The 16,511-nt window shown below is 40.9% G+C and overlaps 1 protein-coding gene across 8 annotated transcripts in view; it reads right to left on the bottom strand.

Moving 5' to 3' along the window:
• Positions 1-16,511, bottom strand: part of Satb1 (SATB homeobox 1) — a 91,674-nt gene that overhangs the window by 29,612 nt on the left and 45,551 nt on the right. For all 8 annotated transcript variants that reach the window (XM_057751082.1, XM_057751081.1, XM_057751079.1 and 5 more), the window contains exons 7-8: positions 13,763-14,217; positions 6,520-6,732 (exon numbers count right to left, since the gene is read on the bottom strand). In XM_057751082.1, the coding sequence (XP_057607065.1) occupies positions 6,520-6,732; positions 13,763-14,217 (668 nt within the window). The remainder of the gene's footprint in view (positions 1-6,519; positions 6,733-13,762; positions 14,218-16,511) is intronic.

Here is a 16,511-nt window from a genome sequence, read left to right as displayed (position 1 = left end):
TATTTAAATCTTCTGCCCGTCCATGAACAGGTAGAAAGCCCTTTGCTCAATTATCATAAAGGCTGCTTGAATTCCGCACGTGATGTCCAAGCTGCCCTGTCTGGTTATTTCACCTTTTCCTGGCATTGTGCTGTGGAACGAATTCCTTTGGACTTACAGAACTAGACGAGAAGAAAATGTTTCTTAAAATGTAGTTACATTTCTGTAAGTTATACAAAATATATCATTACAAGTTTATTCAAAATATATAATTACTCAAAACTTTGTACCAAGCCTTTGCTAATGGAGGTAAGCAGGAATGGCTCGAAAAATGTTCTCAACCAACAAAGACAGGGGTTTGGAAACCAAACCTCAGCCTTAAAATCTGATACTATCATTTTTAATTCCAATTTTAATTTTTATCATGCAGTTATATGAAACAGACTTGGACATCTTCTTATGAACAACAAGGGGAATTATTTTTCCTAGGAAACTGGCAAAAATGTGATTGAAAACTTAGTTAGGAGGCAGGGCCACGCTTCTCAGCCAAGGAAAATCAGGAGTTCACTGCTAGGGCCCTCCACAGAGACCACGGTTTCTCTAGAGAGTTATTGTCTTGCAAATAAACTTTGAATAACAGAAGAATAAAGCATGTTAGGATAAATGCACAGATAATACACGTCAAACTGTGGTGTTCTATATTAACTAAACTCTCTTCCCAAAAACACAGTGCATGAAGGTGAGCAGAGGCCACTGCAGAAGGAGATTAAAGTAAAGGCAGGCCCCGAGAAATGCACTTTTCCAGTCCTTGGGACTTCTAGTTGGACTCACCTGAATCACCTCCTGGAGACAGGTACACAGTAAGACCCCCCTCCATCCCAGCCCCAGCAGCAGAAGGAAAGCGTTCTATGGGGCTGTACAATGCTCAGAGTGGCTAAAACTGTCACCTGTTCTCCAAGAGATCTCTGGGGCTCCTTTTCCAGCTTTGGGTCTATACCAGCAAGGGGTACATTAAGATTGGAGTCACTAGGAACCCACAGGGCTGTGAAGCCCTAATCTGCTAAACATCACGTTAGGGGCAGAAGAGTCAACACAATATGATAAATGGCCTACAAAGTTGCTTTGGTGCGATTTGAAACTGCTCTGGGGTGGTCTAGCTCTGTGGCAGAGGGATAGAGTTGGTCGCCCCATGGGGTCCCTTCTAATACCTATTTTTCTCACTGCTTAAATGAAAGAAAAAGCCATTTCAATTGCTTTGAAAATCGAATGTTATGGAAATGGAGGCCCCAACGTCCATCACACTAGAAGAAGAAACAGTTCTATGGTAGCAAAGTGAGTAGCAACTGGAACAGCTCTGGTTTAAAAACTTGGGATTTCATCTGGTCTTTCAATTTTCACTCTTTTGTAAAAGTTAAATGGGAGAGTTTAAGTTTCTGTGATTCTGTTTCTAAAATTTTCGTTAGGTTTTCTATAAAGCAATTACAACTTGAACCAAGACGCAAGAATCCTAAATAACAAAAAACACCAAATACTCATTTCCTCGTTGGGGTGGGGCGGGGGGGGGGGGACAGCACGAAAAGAAGAGAACAGAGAAAATGTCTGAACATAGTTAGTGCCCGGCTGCATCGCTCAGACAAAAGGCATTTAACAAAGCTCCGCGCTAGCCCAGATAGGCATCTTATCACAGATAAGCCATTCCAATCTAGAACCACATTTTTTCCTAAAGACAAGCTATTGCTTAAAAGGAACTGACTAGGGCAGCTTTACAAAATATGAAAGCTGAATTTTTCCCCAGGTAAAAAATGGAAACAAAAATCTTTTCTACTCCACTCTACTAAGTACTATTTTTGCTTAGTACAAAAAAAATTCTTCTTTAATCCTGGTTTAGCTTTTAATATTATATCATCCATTAAAATTCATAAAGTAGTTCATCCCAGGCAAAACAAACTACTCTTCACTCTTCCCCACAAATAGCACAGGAGGTGAAATAAATGCAGTTGCAATCGGAATAGCTTTTATCAAGGTAGGGCGCACTACTCCGTTATTACAGTGGCGCCAGGGAGTAGTCAGGAATGGGAGCTTCATCCACCCTCCCACGTAGGGGGCAGGCAGCCGCACTGGGGCTGCTTTTCCTTTCTCTAAAGTTGTGCAGCAGAGCACACATTTGACATGAAAATTCTGGTTCGCTTCTTCACTGGTTGTTGAATGCATCATACTCTTGGGTTTATAAGACTAACACCCTTTGGTCTGGGTGGGTGAGTGAGCAGTCCCTAATGCCGGAGCCGCTCCTGTAAGATAGGACTCTTACTACACAAAGTTAAAGTGTTATGCTGTTTTATGAAAACAGAGACTGATATTTGTTGGCTGGTTTATGTGTGAATGTATATTAACCCTCTGAACCACAGCAGGTGTGATCATCTACCTTAAAACTGCAAACATTGTTATACAGAGGTAAAGTAACTTGCCTCCTGCTCCAGGCTAAGCTCTGAACTTCAGTTTGCTGAAATCTGGACTTAGTCTCAAAGACCAGGGAGTTATGCACACATGTTCTTCTGTGGGGTCTTGCTACTCAGAAAACTTCTAGAGACCAAGACATGCTGGACCTGCTCAGAAGCCCTTTGCTGAGTCTAGGCCACTTAGCTGTACGGTTTAGAAGCTAATGGTTTTATAATAAATATAAAACATCCAAATTTATTTTCCAAGGTATGCCTATTTCTCTTCTAAATAATTTTGGGGGCATATTTATGGGTGATGGACAACAGCCCTATATAACACTGCCGTCAGTGTCATGGTTTGAACATTTTAGACTTGTCTTTTTTTCGTAGGAACAATATTACTTTCCAGAACTAGACCTGAAAACGTCTTAGCCTTACAAGACGACCATTAAATGGGGCAGTGTCCCCAAGAACGTTAATGTTTTCTCAGGAATCCACAAGTAACCGTTCTTCTCATGTACTGAGTCCATGCCTGTAACTGGACCCGAAGTCAAGATTTGTTGTGAAAAGACAGGACAATACAGGAATAATTATATATTCCTTATATGGACTTGGTATATTTTCTAATACATTTCTGAGAAACATCACACCTCACTTGGAAAGAAGCTAAAGAATCTCAGGAAGAGAGACAAGAGAAGCTTAAGGAGCTGTATAATTCACTCAAACGTCACAACTTGTCAAACAGTTCTTATAGAAGTTAAAACTGCAAAAGTCACTCTAGAAGTCAACATGCAAACACATAAATAGCACAAGATGACAACGAAAGTAGAGGGCTTAGGTTAGGCCTATCTGTCCTGCGGGACAGATCATCTCCAGGAAATAATCATTAAAATCTATTTATAAAAATCCCTCTATTAAAATCACTAGGCAACTTTGTACAACACAGCCAGAAAACAAATCTATAAGATAGACTAAGATGTATTTTCTTATTATGAAAGTTTTAAAAGTGAATTTTCTTTAAAAGACCGTAAGTATAATTGTGCCAAGTCATTCCAAATAGATCACTTGTCAAACATTTGACCAGACAATAATCTCAAACATTCCTTCTAATCTAACACAAATTCCCATTTTCTCTGACTTCCATCGTTTTCCTAAAAACTGTATTTTGATAAAGGAAAATGGAGCAAATTTAATTAGGATTTGGAAACATTAATTAAGATCTTTCACTCAGTGTTTTAGTTCTGCTCCTAGGCAAAGGTTAATACTAGGATCCAATGAAGTAACGCACATGAAGATGCTCAGAACACTGTGAACCATTATCAACTATAAAGGTATTTTTCCTTTTTCAGTTACAGCATGGAACTTATGAAAATCTGCTTCTGACAGGTTTGGCCCGGACCCAGTAGAGGACAATGGCCATTCATGGTTGCCTCTACTGGATTACCCAAGAGAGGTCTGCACTAGGGGCATAGCACCATGGCCAGGTCAGCCTTGAGCTTTGTTGCTTCTTGTGGCTGGGCTGTCTCCCCGTAAGTAATGTGCAGGACATCTTTCTGGAGACTACCCAAGAAAGTTCCATGTTAAAGATGACTTCAAATCTAAGTCCCTACTCGATAGTTTAGCTCCTTGGTCTAGGATGACCCAGGAACACTATAAAATCTTCCCAAAACGTGAGCTGCATACTATATAGCAGCTGAACAGATTCCAGTCTCCCAGGTTTAGAATTGTCTTGGGTGTCCCATGAGTCACCAAAGACCTCTCTTCTTTTCACCTCTGATGGGAGTTTTTTGTTTTTTTGTTTTTTTGTTTTTGTTTTGTTTTCAGAAAGAATCAGAGTTCAAGCCCAAACCCAAGAGGTTTCAAATCTCTATTTTACAGAAAATAAAATGAATGGTGATTTCACAAAGTTTTCTCTGGTGATATATGAGACTGAAGACAATTTTGCAGGCTTCTCTGTGGTGTTTTCCACCTTTCCTTGCCAGTCTAGTTACCTGGGGTAAGCATATGAACCTCTCTTGGGGGTTCCATTTTAACTTCAATTGTTGATTCAAAACAGTTCTAACTTTCCAAGCTTGACAGCATGCTTTCCTCAATCTACTCACTTTGCAATCTACTCACTTTGCAGTCAGATAAACAGGTCATTTTTTAAAATTTAATGTGTTGCTTAAAGGGTAAAATGTAACCAACTGACAGTGAGCACTGTTCTAACACTGAGGAAAAAGTAAGACACACAGACACTCATCTCTGGATTTGGTTAGACAGTCAATAAAACCACACTAGGAAGAAACTGGAAGCATCTCACTGCGGAGTTCTAGTGCCTACCCACTTCATATGTTCACCACTGGTCAACACTCTAACTACCAGCTTGGTTAGTCTTAACCCCCTTTGAGAACAAATAATACAGTGAAGGGTGTCTCAACCAGGAAACCTGAGACTCAGGATAAAGTAAATGACGTGTGTTTTCTATCCCCACATAGCACCACATATGGTGCCTCTATAAATACACATACAGGAAAGTACTGAATAGTATCTTAAGGGTGTACGAAAAGAAATATCACTAAAGAACTAATACAGCCTTGGCTCAGAAAACACTCAATGAATAAGGATTAGTGTGATCATATTTAGAAAATAAAATTTCCCAAATTTTACAAAATGAAAGCTGTTTAAGCACTAAATTAAATAACTGGGCATACTGAAAAGAGAAGATGGCCAGTGCTAAGAGTCATACTGTTATTTTAAAAAGTATTCTAAACACCTCAGAAAGAGAAAGGGTAAAGCCAGGCTAGTGCCCCTAGGCAGACAATCACCACCTGGATGGTTACTATAAAAAAGTAAGGGTATGAACACTGAGAGTTTTAAACTTCTTTATATAATAACCTACACAAGTCATATACATATTTACAGAGTTCCTAAATCTGTATTTTAGGAAGTATTACCAGTCAAACTCAGTAGCTATGAGTAGGCAGGCAGCTTACATATGAACATGGTGACCCTTCTATTGCAAAACAGCGCATCTTACCACAGTCTGCTCCTACAGATGTCAAGACAGACTGAGTTCCATTAAAAATGGATTTTAGAAATAATTTCTTTAGACTATTCTGTCACCAGTTCAAGGACCTCAATAAGTAGGTGGAGTCCTCAGCTGGAGGATTCCCAGACAGCTTCACTACTTTCTCACCCCTGGATGGGCTCTTCCTACCCCTCTACACTCAACTTCTGTACTCTGAAATACAGGGACTTTTTGTTGACTATTGATGAGAAGAAATCATCAAAATCTGATTATGACATTACATTCCATCAAAACTGAATTTGTGTTCCATACTCAATTTTTTAAACAATTTTAGAAGTTGATCTTAGTGGAACAAGTTTGTACCTGCCACAAACTAAACATGGAAGGAAACACATCTGCTTGTGGATTTGAACTGTCATCTACTGGTTTACACTGAAAGTTCCTGTCTTGACTTCTTGCAGTAGTTACAGGGAGTTGAGTTAGGACTGACTTTCAAACAGAAACGCACAATAAAGTAAGCTAGAAGGTAGACTCATTTTTCCTTCCTAAAATATGGAACATTTTGAAGAAAATGAAAATGTGCCCATTTCTGGGAATTCAGAGAGAAATCTTTATCAGTCCCATTTAAAGCTGCCTTCAAGAATTGTATTAAACTTAATTATGAAAGATTACAAACGAGATGATATGTAATTGGTACCAGCTGCAGTCCGTATTGGAAAGCATAAATATAAATGAAATTATTTATTTTTTATTTACTATTCAAATGGCAGTCCTCAAACTAGTGATAGTAACCAGGCCTTATTATTTCTGTTCTGAGGTGAACAGAATACATCTGTAACAACAATAGTAGAGGTGGCTATGTCACTTCTTCAACCCTCAAGAACTCAAAGACTTGGAACAACACAAGGCAGTTTTCCCCCCTAATTAGGAGTGAACTGTTTTCTATCAAAATGAGTGATTTGGGATGAAATTCTCAAGAAAGTCTATGGAACTTTAAAAAATCTGTATCTATTTATCTAATTTCTTGTCGAGAGTAATCATTAACATTTTTCAGGACAGGACAGGAGAAAGAACGGCGAGGAAGAGAAGGGGCACCTGGGGGGGACGGCTGGGCGGAGTGCTCAACAGTGGGGCAGGACCCATGGCCGAGGCAGCGTTCAGGCTCCGTTCTCTCTCATCCTGGTATATCCGGTCTCTTTCGGCTTCGGGCAACTGTAAGAAGTTCTGCATAGCCCGAAGGTTTACCAGCAGAGACTGGGATGCAGTCTTGGGGTCCTCTTCCTTTCGGAGGATTTCAGAAAGCAATCCCTGCAGGGGAGGAAAGACACAGGGTGAGCTTGCTCCTTGCTCTAGCCAGGGTATGGGGAGTGTCCTATGCCCTGCCTTCTTCATGCCCTTTAGAAAGTGAGTAGTCAGAGGCCTTGAGTCTCTATGGGAATATATTAGCCGCAGCTGAAGTGGTGGAGAAGAGAGCCTCAATTGTATCCTTGATTTTATTAAGCATCTGCTTTACATAGAGCAGAAACTGAAATGGCCTAATTGGTCTCCTTCCTTTGAGTAGCTTAACTTGCCGTGAAATCTTTCCCAGAGAGATGGTGGGGGAAGTTAAGAATAAGTGAACTCTCCACAGCACAACAGCATTGAACTGGGCAGTTCTCAAGCTGAGACAAAAGCACGGGGCGAACAAGAGCAGACACAACACCTTTTCTAGAGGAGCGAGCCGAACGTGTGAAGAAGGTACCAGAAAAGAAGCTGCAAACATCACTCAAGGCCACTAAGGTTTTTGTTTATACAGACAATATTCTGTTATTCCTTAATGTTGAAATAACGAAGTGCCACAGCTAGCCATGTGAATGTGCTGTTCAGAGGAAACGGACAACCACAAGTGATTTTAGAACGTTCTGTACCATACCAGTAGGTAACAGGTTGAAAAATTTGAACATCAGAAACCACAAAGCAATCCTGAAATACATAACCATTCTTCCACACTGTAAAATTCTGTTCCAGAATTTGACATATTGAAAAGAATATCATCAAATCACTTGAAACCAAAGATCACCATTAGTAACAGCAGAAACTTAGAAACTCCTAGAAACTTCTCTTTAGATGTTTCTCTTCCCTCAGCAATGAAGTGGTAAAATACTTTTCCTTTTCCTCTGGGAGAATTTATTTATTAAATGGTTGATTTCCTCCTAATGCATTTGAACAGTGTGAAGAAGACGTACAAGCAAAGGCTGCTCTGAGCACGTAAGACTCAATAGCTGTGTCTTCGATTTCAAGCCCATAGTTAACGTGTGGGACACCAAGATGCCCTGCTTCCTTTACCTAGACACATCAGGAGCTCTGCATTACCTGACAACCCGCCTCAACCCAACCCGTGGAAATGGTCAAACATGTACATTTGAGAGAAGGCAAAACAGACTCGTCAAAGTTTTAATATTTGGGGATTGTTATGGTTTCTTGGAAGTATAAACCTGGTTTCTTCCAAATTTCTCAAGTCAGTGTGCACCACGTTGCCTGATATAGCATATGGGTACAGATAGGATAAAAACACTGTCCCTGTCAAATAAATCACTTGATTTATAAGTTGATGTTTAAGGGGGAAAGAAACCTCCAACAAGCTCTGGGAAATTGAGTCAATCGTAAATAAAGCATCTCTCAACAGGTCGATTGCAACCAAATCTGGACGTTCTATCTGAGCTTTCACAAGAAACGTTTTCTAAGAACTGAGGCCCTTGTCCTTCTGGCCATGATACTAACTAGTACCTGCAATTGTGTCTACTGAGAACTCTGTCAGCTGAACTCAGATCCAAACCAGCCATTTACACCATTCAGCTTAGTTAACTTAGTTAACTGGGCCAACTAATTAGACTATTTCTGATGTGTCTTATAGAAATTAACACACAAATCACACACAAAGTCTGTGCCATTGCTCCTGAAAAATATTATATACTTAGAAAACAAACAAACAGCGGCAGCAGAACCTTAGAAGCCAGACATGGGGACACGCCTGCAATCCCATGCCTGGAAGGCTGAGACAGCCATGACTACACAGTGACACTGTCTCAGAACACGAATAGATAAAGGAAACAGACAAAAGATGCGGTTGGTAAAGCAATATACAGCAATGGGACGGGGTGCATAAACCGACGGGAGTATCGAGTGCAAGCAAAACGCCACAGACTCCTCCAGTGCAACAGGGCATTTGTGTCACCGGAACCCAACGCCTTACGCTGAAGTTGTTGATAAAGACGAAGACAATTACGTGGCTATCCACTACAGAAATAATAAAGAAAAGGACATGAGAGTATATTCTAGAGGTCACGATGAACTATGACTAACTTTACTACATAATCAGGCCATGGGCCCTTCCAGGCAAGGCACTTGGGCCTTAGACGTCATTGCCCGGTGCTCTGTAAAACACCAGTCTGCCGGAGCCTACTAACTATTCAGTGTATTAAAAAACGAATCAGGGCAAAAGATACCCTGTATATATTTAGGTTTGTCCTATACCAGAGTACTTGAAAGAAAATATCTAAATATCTCAAAAAAAAAAAAAAAAAAAAACCACAAAGGAACATCGTCCATCTCCCTATTAAAGATGCTCCACAGCAGAGAACTACAGTGAGATTAAAAACAAAACCCAGAAGTCAGAAGCCCCTTCTTTCAAGTCCTGCGAGCACAGCACTAAGGAGAAAACCTGGTGTGAAGTCCAAGCAAACGTGAGTGAGTGCTCCCTCTGAGTAACCCTTTCCAAACTCAGTCATCCCTTGGAGGGGATGCAAGTCTCCTCCTGGACTGTGCTGATTCCCGACAGTGCTCAAAGAGCTGCACAGCAGTCAGTGTGGACAGTCCACTGGTTCAGAACTTTTTTTTTTTGGCCCAGAGCTTTCAATGAGGGGAGTGCCCCCTGGTGGAATTGCCTGAAAATATTGTCAGAAGCCGTATGATTAGTGTTAATTTTAAAATAACTTAAGAGTAATGTAGAATAATCTGGATGCAGATGAGAACCGCTAGAGCCTGGACGCTAGAGTGCATTTCTTGCCCTCTTCAGACTGTTGAGCGGCTGATGAATTCAATAGGGATGTAGCTCCTTTCCCTGTTTTATAAAGGTCAAATATATGCAGCCACGCCAGGGAAGGTCAAGCCCACTTGTATTATTTCCTCATGACTGACTAATACAGATATCACTACCAACAACCCATCATAGTAAAGGAACAGTACACGAAAGCCTGCAACATCACAGATTTGGCTGAGGTTCTGAATTAAAGTGCGGCCATTTTGTGTGCCCTGGGTGCTGAATAAACTCACTGATCTTGACTGGGCAAAATCATCAGTAATCTTGTTTCTAAAAAGAAATTCAAAAACTTGTATGGTATGAAAGGGAGTTCCCAACATGTCATGAATATCAATTTTCCTGGAAGTTAGAAGCTGTCCTTCCTTGGGACTTCACATCTCGCAAATGATTAGATGCGTGTCGTACACAGAAAAACATACAATTATTCTGCATTGTCATTACTCAGTGGTGAAGTGAGGGCTCTGATTTTTTTCAATTAAAGAATTCATTTACTAGTAAATTCCTAAACCTCTCTTTTTCACATTCCAACAAGAGTTATACAAGTTATTACAAGTAAAATTCATTAGTAATTGTAAAAGAAAGAAAAAACCTTCAATAAATATTATCAGCACTTCCAAAAACTCATTATGAATTCTCTAAAACAGCAGATAAGTAAAAGAGACGGCCAATCTGAACAAAAAGCCTGCCTGGCCTCCAGCTTGTCTCCACTTTGAACATAATCACCGATTAAAATAGATTGTATCAGCACCGTGGAACTTCAAAGCCCTCAGAAAGAAAAAAGAAATTATTTGAGGAAGCCTCTCTCCTAAAGAGAAACACAGAATATTCTCCAGGCTGCCTGCCTGTTTGGGGAGTTCCTGATCACATGTCCAGGTGAAAGACTATTTCCAAACTCCACCTGCTCGTGGACTCATGCCAAGCAAGTTATAAGTAGACACATTCATCTCTGTCCCTTGGTAGGCTCATCAAGAGCTGTCACGTCAGGTAATGGTACCTTTTTACCTTTTAGTCAATAGTGCTATGGACAGTGGACTTTTCTTAAATTACACCGAAGAATTATAGGAACACAGTAGCGATTTTTGTTATACTTAAGTAGGCGAATTTCTCTCCACCACATAATTCACAGAACTCAAATTCAATAAAACATTATATGATGGTCCATTACTGCTTTCAGTTTTGAATAATCCATCTTCGTTCTTTATTTTACTGGAAAATAAAATGTGCCTAAGACAGGAGAGAGAAGGAAGAGGGAGAAGCCACTGAGCAAGATCAGAGCTGAACTCTGGGTTTTTTAAGAAATACATTTCTTGTATCACAACCTTTAGATGACAGTATCCCAGAAAGGTAAACTGGAAAGTGTAAGTACAGACGCACTGGCGTTCACTTCCGGCCACAGGTCTCCATTAGAGAAACATCAGCAGATCTCAGTGAGTGAATGGCATGTGCGAAAAGCTACTCTCTTCAGTACCGAGTAAATCATGACCATCATTCAGAAAGGGAAAATTCCCTAAAACAAATAATTCTATAAATTTTACCATAACTTTTCAGAAATGGTAGACTTTTTTAACGTCTATGTTGACAGTCTTGAGAGGATTATCGTTTAATTTGGGAAGCCCTTTTAAGATGATGAGGGGATTCTCATGAGTTAAAACAGGAAATCCAGGGCTTAAAGCTACTGAGAGCTGTCAATGATTGAAATCATTCTCCGTTCCTAACCATGCCACCTATCACACCAATGCATAGGGCGCAGTACCTCCTCTACCCAAGCAGAACAGTGCCTTTTCAGGCACATCTTTGACGGTAACGCCTGAGCCTGGGCTGGAAGCGCTCACTGAAATCAGCGCAGCCCGAGCTGTGCGCCATGGCTGCAGAGCTCCCGGCTACATATGCATCAGCATGTGTATTTTCCTACTCCACGCTCACACCCTACTCTCACTCTGCACCTGCTTTTATTGAAATGCATACACTCTGAAATAAACACACTACATGCATTCATATGAATGTATAATCACTGAACTAAATGCAGCTGCGTGTGGGTGCTTGTATGTGATTTTTTAGTATGACCACTAAAAAATACATACATGCTTTAGTGTGCAAAAGCTGGCTCTCAATGAACATCTAAATATCCACACAAAACAGCCTATATTTAAATAAATAAATGAATAAATAAGCAGTTCTAAACAAGGCCCAGTATCTCCCACTGAGAAATACCAATTACTACTACATAAAGGGTTAAAGTTAAACCTGTTTATCAACACATATTTCGGGATAGTGATTTCCCTTCTCTAAATTTCCCATTTAAAATGTGGTACCTGGGTGAAAGAATGCCATGTTTCAATGCTCAGAAAACGACCTCACGATCCCCATGTGAACCACAGAGAACCACAAAGGCTCTGTGTGAGAACCCAGGACAGACAGTGGGCATCGCCCAGACGCACTGAGGAAGTGTGCGGAGCCCTCCCTCATTCTTCACACTCACAGAACACACAGCCTTGCGCTTTAGCACACAACCATTTGCTCACTTTTTCAAGGGCTTATCGGTAAATCTATAGTCTGTGTCTATGTCAGTGTGGTCTTTGTCTGAAGGCTTTAATTGAATTCAACAAACATTGGCCCAGGACTAAGCATTACGAGTAATTATTGTATTTACAAGTCAGAATTTCTAGAGGGTGGCCTTTGATTCACTGATTTTTTTTTTATTATTGGCCCCAACTGAACTAAACGGTCATACTAAATTAACTAGCAAATAATGAACAGTTTTAAAGCTGTAAAGACATTGACTTCATGAAAATACCAAGTTTTAACCTAAGACAATCCATTGTAAAAATCACTCTTTTAAAACCAGAACAAGAGTGAAGAGAAAGGCAGGTGGAGAGCCTGAGAACAAGCTCTGTGAGATCCACCAGGTCTGACCCCTCAGTGCAGCCAGGGCAGCCAAACCCAAATCACAGCTGGCACCCTCCCAGGCTCAGCAACTCTGCCAACAAGGAATAACACTAAATTATTTTTGTACCAGAATTTTATTCCTAGGATCATGTAATAAACAAATTTGAGTCAGGCAAAGGGGGGAGGAATAAACAAACATGTAAAAACAAGAAAACTGAAAAGACATTATTGCCTCAAAGCTAAATGTTCTTCATATTTTAGGGCCTTGGCTAAAAATAAGCACCATATATATTAGTCCCTAAACAAAGCAAAGAAAAACTTACAAATACTAAAGATAGTATCCTTGCAGAGAAGATTGTGTCTCACAGGAATTCGCCCAGGATATAAATGGTGTAACCTGGGGCATTTGTAGACCTCAAAGGGAAGTCTAAATTGAATATTTAACTAATGCATACAGACCAACCCAGCACAAGGTCTGTTATACAGATAGTAGTGAAATGCAACCAAGCTACACCCATTCCCCACCCTGTATATGCCTAGTGATCTATAGTGTGATAAGAGATTTTATGGCACTCAAATATTTATTTTCTAGACTCACAAAAAAACAAACAAACAAACACAAACCCCCTGCTTTCTCTGGTGTGACGTGAAGTCTGTGTAAATTAACGTGAGACTCTGGGCAATAGGCAAAGGGCACCAGAAGGAGACGATCTCAGTGTGGTCAGGCCACACAATGTACACACAAAGGGCCATAAAAAAATCACACTTTGGCTGGGCAGCAGAGGTGAAGGCCCATGCCTTTAATCCCAGCACTAGGGAGGCAGAGGCAGAAGAATCTCTGAATTCAAGGCGAGCCTAGTCTACAGAGCAAGTTCTAGGATACACAGAGAAACCCTGTCTCAAACAAAACAAAACAAAACAAAAAAGAAAAGAAAGGAAGGACAGACAGAAAGAAAAGCAGACAGACTACACTTTGTAAAAAGCATATAACTCCACTACAAAAATGGGGAAAACTAAAGGAGGTGTGGAGAACAGGAGCAAATTACGGAAGAAGGCAAGCTAAGAAATGTCTGCAGAATTAAATTAAACCACTATTAAGCTGCACAGTATCAAAAAAGGTTGAAGAACTTCAACAAAACACATTAATATATTTAAGTTTGGCACGAACAGAAACACGGAAAAAGACCTAGGCTAGACAATTCACCTTCTGTCACTAACAGCTACCACCCATGACGAGAACACAGACAATGCCAGTGTGTGCGCTGGAAGGGGCACAGCAACAGGCACCACCACAGTGGTGGCAGAGGTGAACGCGGAGGAGAAGAACATGAGCACGGACGCGAAGGAAGGAGGAGGAGGCAGAACAACACTGACCTGAGTTCTGTTAAAAGCCACGCGTGCAAACACTGCCTGGGAGATTCCCGCTCGTTTCAGCTCGTCCCGCACCCACTGGTAGATTTCTGAAGAGACCTCCGTGTTGGTTGAAACCTGCTGTTCCAAAGGCTTATTCATGGATCTACTGACAGGGGGAGGGTGGTTCAAGTACTGCTGGTTTAAGGACTGCTGGGCTAGGAGTCTGTTCACGGCATACTGCTGGTTAAGCAGCTGGGCCATCACCAGCTGCTGGTTGACCAGCTGAGGACTGATAGGTGTTGACACAAGCCCAGGGTGCAGGTTCGGAAGAGGGGTCCGGACAGAGGGCTGGCTGCCATGGGAGAGCTGTGCAGGAGATGGTGGCTGCTCAGCTGTGTTCCCTGGGACAGGCTGCTGGCCAAAGTTGACATGGTTGGTGCCTTGCTGGGACAGTTCAGACAGACTATCCATTTCAACTAAAGTAGACAAAAAGGAAAATTAAGTTCAGACAGCAATGAAGAAAATTTCTGATCACTTCCTAATAAAAGAAATATAAAGAAATCAGCAAGCAAAAAACACACTGAGGAGTAATGATGCCAAGATAATTTCAGGACACAACTTTCTGGCCATCATTGTGTTCTCCTCTGCAGACAATTTGATATGCTTCGTGCAGAACAATACTCCTTCCACTGTTTTCAAATATATCTTAGAGTTAATGCAGTGGTTCTCAACCTGTGGGTCAAGACCTCCTTGGTAAACCTTTGTCGCCAAAATTATTTATGATTCATAACAGTAGCAAAATTACAGTTATGAAGTAGCAACAAAAATAATTTATGGTTGGGGATCACCACAATATGAAGAACTGTATTAAAAGGTCGAAGCATTAGGAAGGTTGAGAACCACCGATTTAAGACATAAAATCTCCTATAAACACATTTTTAATGTTTGCTTTGGAATCAAACTATTACTGGTTCTGAGTGGTCCTCATAAACAACGGCTGTTTCTTTTAAGATGGCGTCAAAAACATTGCTCGCTTAATGGCAACAAGAAACGGTGAGCTAAGTTTAAAGCAAATAACTAAACCATGACTAAAGAACAGCTAGAGAAAAAATTGCAAACACTTCCGTATTATATTAACTCTAGCAAACCAGGCAAAAGAAGGAAGTAGTCTACAGAAGAAAGGCACAATAAGGTGTGCATAACAGCTGGCTGTTACTCTTGGCATCACTGGGGTTTGTTTCATTTAGGTCCAATCATGGACGCATAAGGATTTCAGCAAATACTTCTCAGGATAAAGCAAAGACGTAGAGTAGAGCAAGCCAGCATACCCAGTGTGGCTAAGACCCCAATGCTTTTAATACAAGTGTGGTTCTCACCAGCTGCTAAGGACGGGGCAGAGAGGTATCCTAGGACAATGGTGAGGCCGTCACAGTTCTGCAATTTATTTCCACCTACCCAGAATGAATGTTTCTCCTTTGGCTAGAACACTTGTGTGGATTGGCTGAGAGTCAGCTCTAAGTGTGTCAAATGCGGCATTGCTGCACAGGAGGGACTGGAGGGAACTGTGTGACAGAAACAGGTAAGCCTTTTCAACCGTTCACACCCCTCATGGACAGGCTCGACTTGGATTTTAGTCACCATTTCTCTTTTCACTAAATATGCAGATTTTATAATCAGAGGGACTGGTCATATTCCTATACCCCATGATATGTGCAGACTCTAAGAATGGGAAGAAACCTTCAGTTTCTACCAGTGATATCAGCCCAAGTGGGCCATTCACATGGAATAGTAATTCAAGCAATTATTCCCAACTTGATGCATTGTCTTCATTACAGCCCTAAGCTATAAAAGCAAAGAATCTGTTTTGGTAGATGGATGGTTTTTCTTCAAATATTAAAAGCTAAAACATGCTCAAAACTTGGGTTTCTTGTCTGTAAGTCTTTAGGAAAAGTTATTACTGTTGTTACTACTAAATGAATAGAATGGCGATAAACGAAGATTTACAACAGGACATATGGCTTTGTATACGAAACACTCCATTCCTGTTTTATTTCAAGATGTAGTATTTATTTGGAAGGTACAGTATATGAAAGAAGGTACATTCACCTTAACCACTGTGGTTGCTCCCATGAGCACTAACTGATTCACGAAGAGAAATCGCCAGTCTCCCACTGCTCAGCCACAGCATGTGACCAGTTGTTTTCCACCCTGGCTCATCTTGATGTATGCCTTGAGTAACAAATGCTGACCTAACGCAGCACGCTCAGAGAGGGCGCTATGCTGGAACTGAAATTGCCTACCTGTGGGGTCTGGAGCCATAAAAACCACTCCAGCTCAATGGTAAAAACCAAAGAGTGTTTAGTGAGTCAAAGACAGTTGAATCCTGTTTAAAAGCTGGCGTGAAAACAGCCCCTTTCTCCTTTTTGCAAACAAAAGCAAAAATCCTTAAAGCATGATTATCTCTGTGAGAAATCACAGCTGATATTAGTTATTCAAGGCCTGGTTAGGGCTTCACTGAGATGTTACAAAATGACAGCTCTCCTCCTCACGCCTCGATTTCCTGCATGTCTGACAACCGAGTCAGTGTGGCTGATTTAAACACAAACATTTATTGAATTTAATTATCTCATTATACTCATACCCACTCCCCCACCCCCAAAGAAACATCCTAAATTGATCTCTAATTGGGCAATCAAAAGATCTGGCTTTCGATGTGACTTTGATAAACCCCCAAATGACATGCAATGGTATGCTGCCACGGCAAGGGGAT

This window comes from Chionomys nivalis, chromosome 19 (assembly GCF_950005125.1).
Source record: "Chionomys nivalis chromosome 19, mChiNiv1.1, whole genome shotgun sequence".
Lineage (NCBI taxonomy): Eukaryota > Metazoa > Chordata > Mammalia > Rodentia > Cricetidae > Chionomys > Chionomys nivalis.
This window is presented reverse-complemented; position numbering and strand designations above follow the sequence as displayed.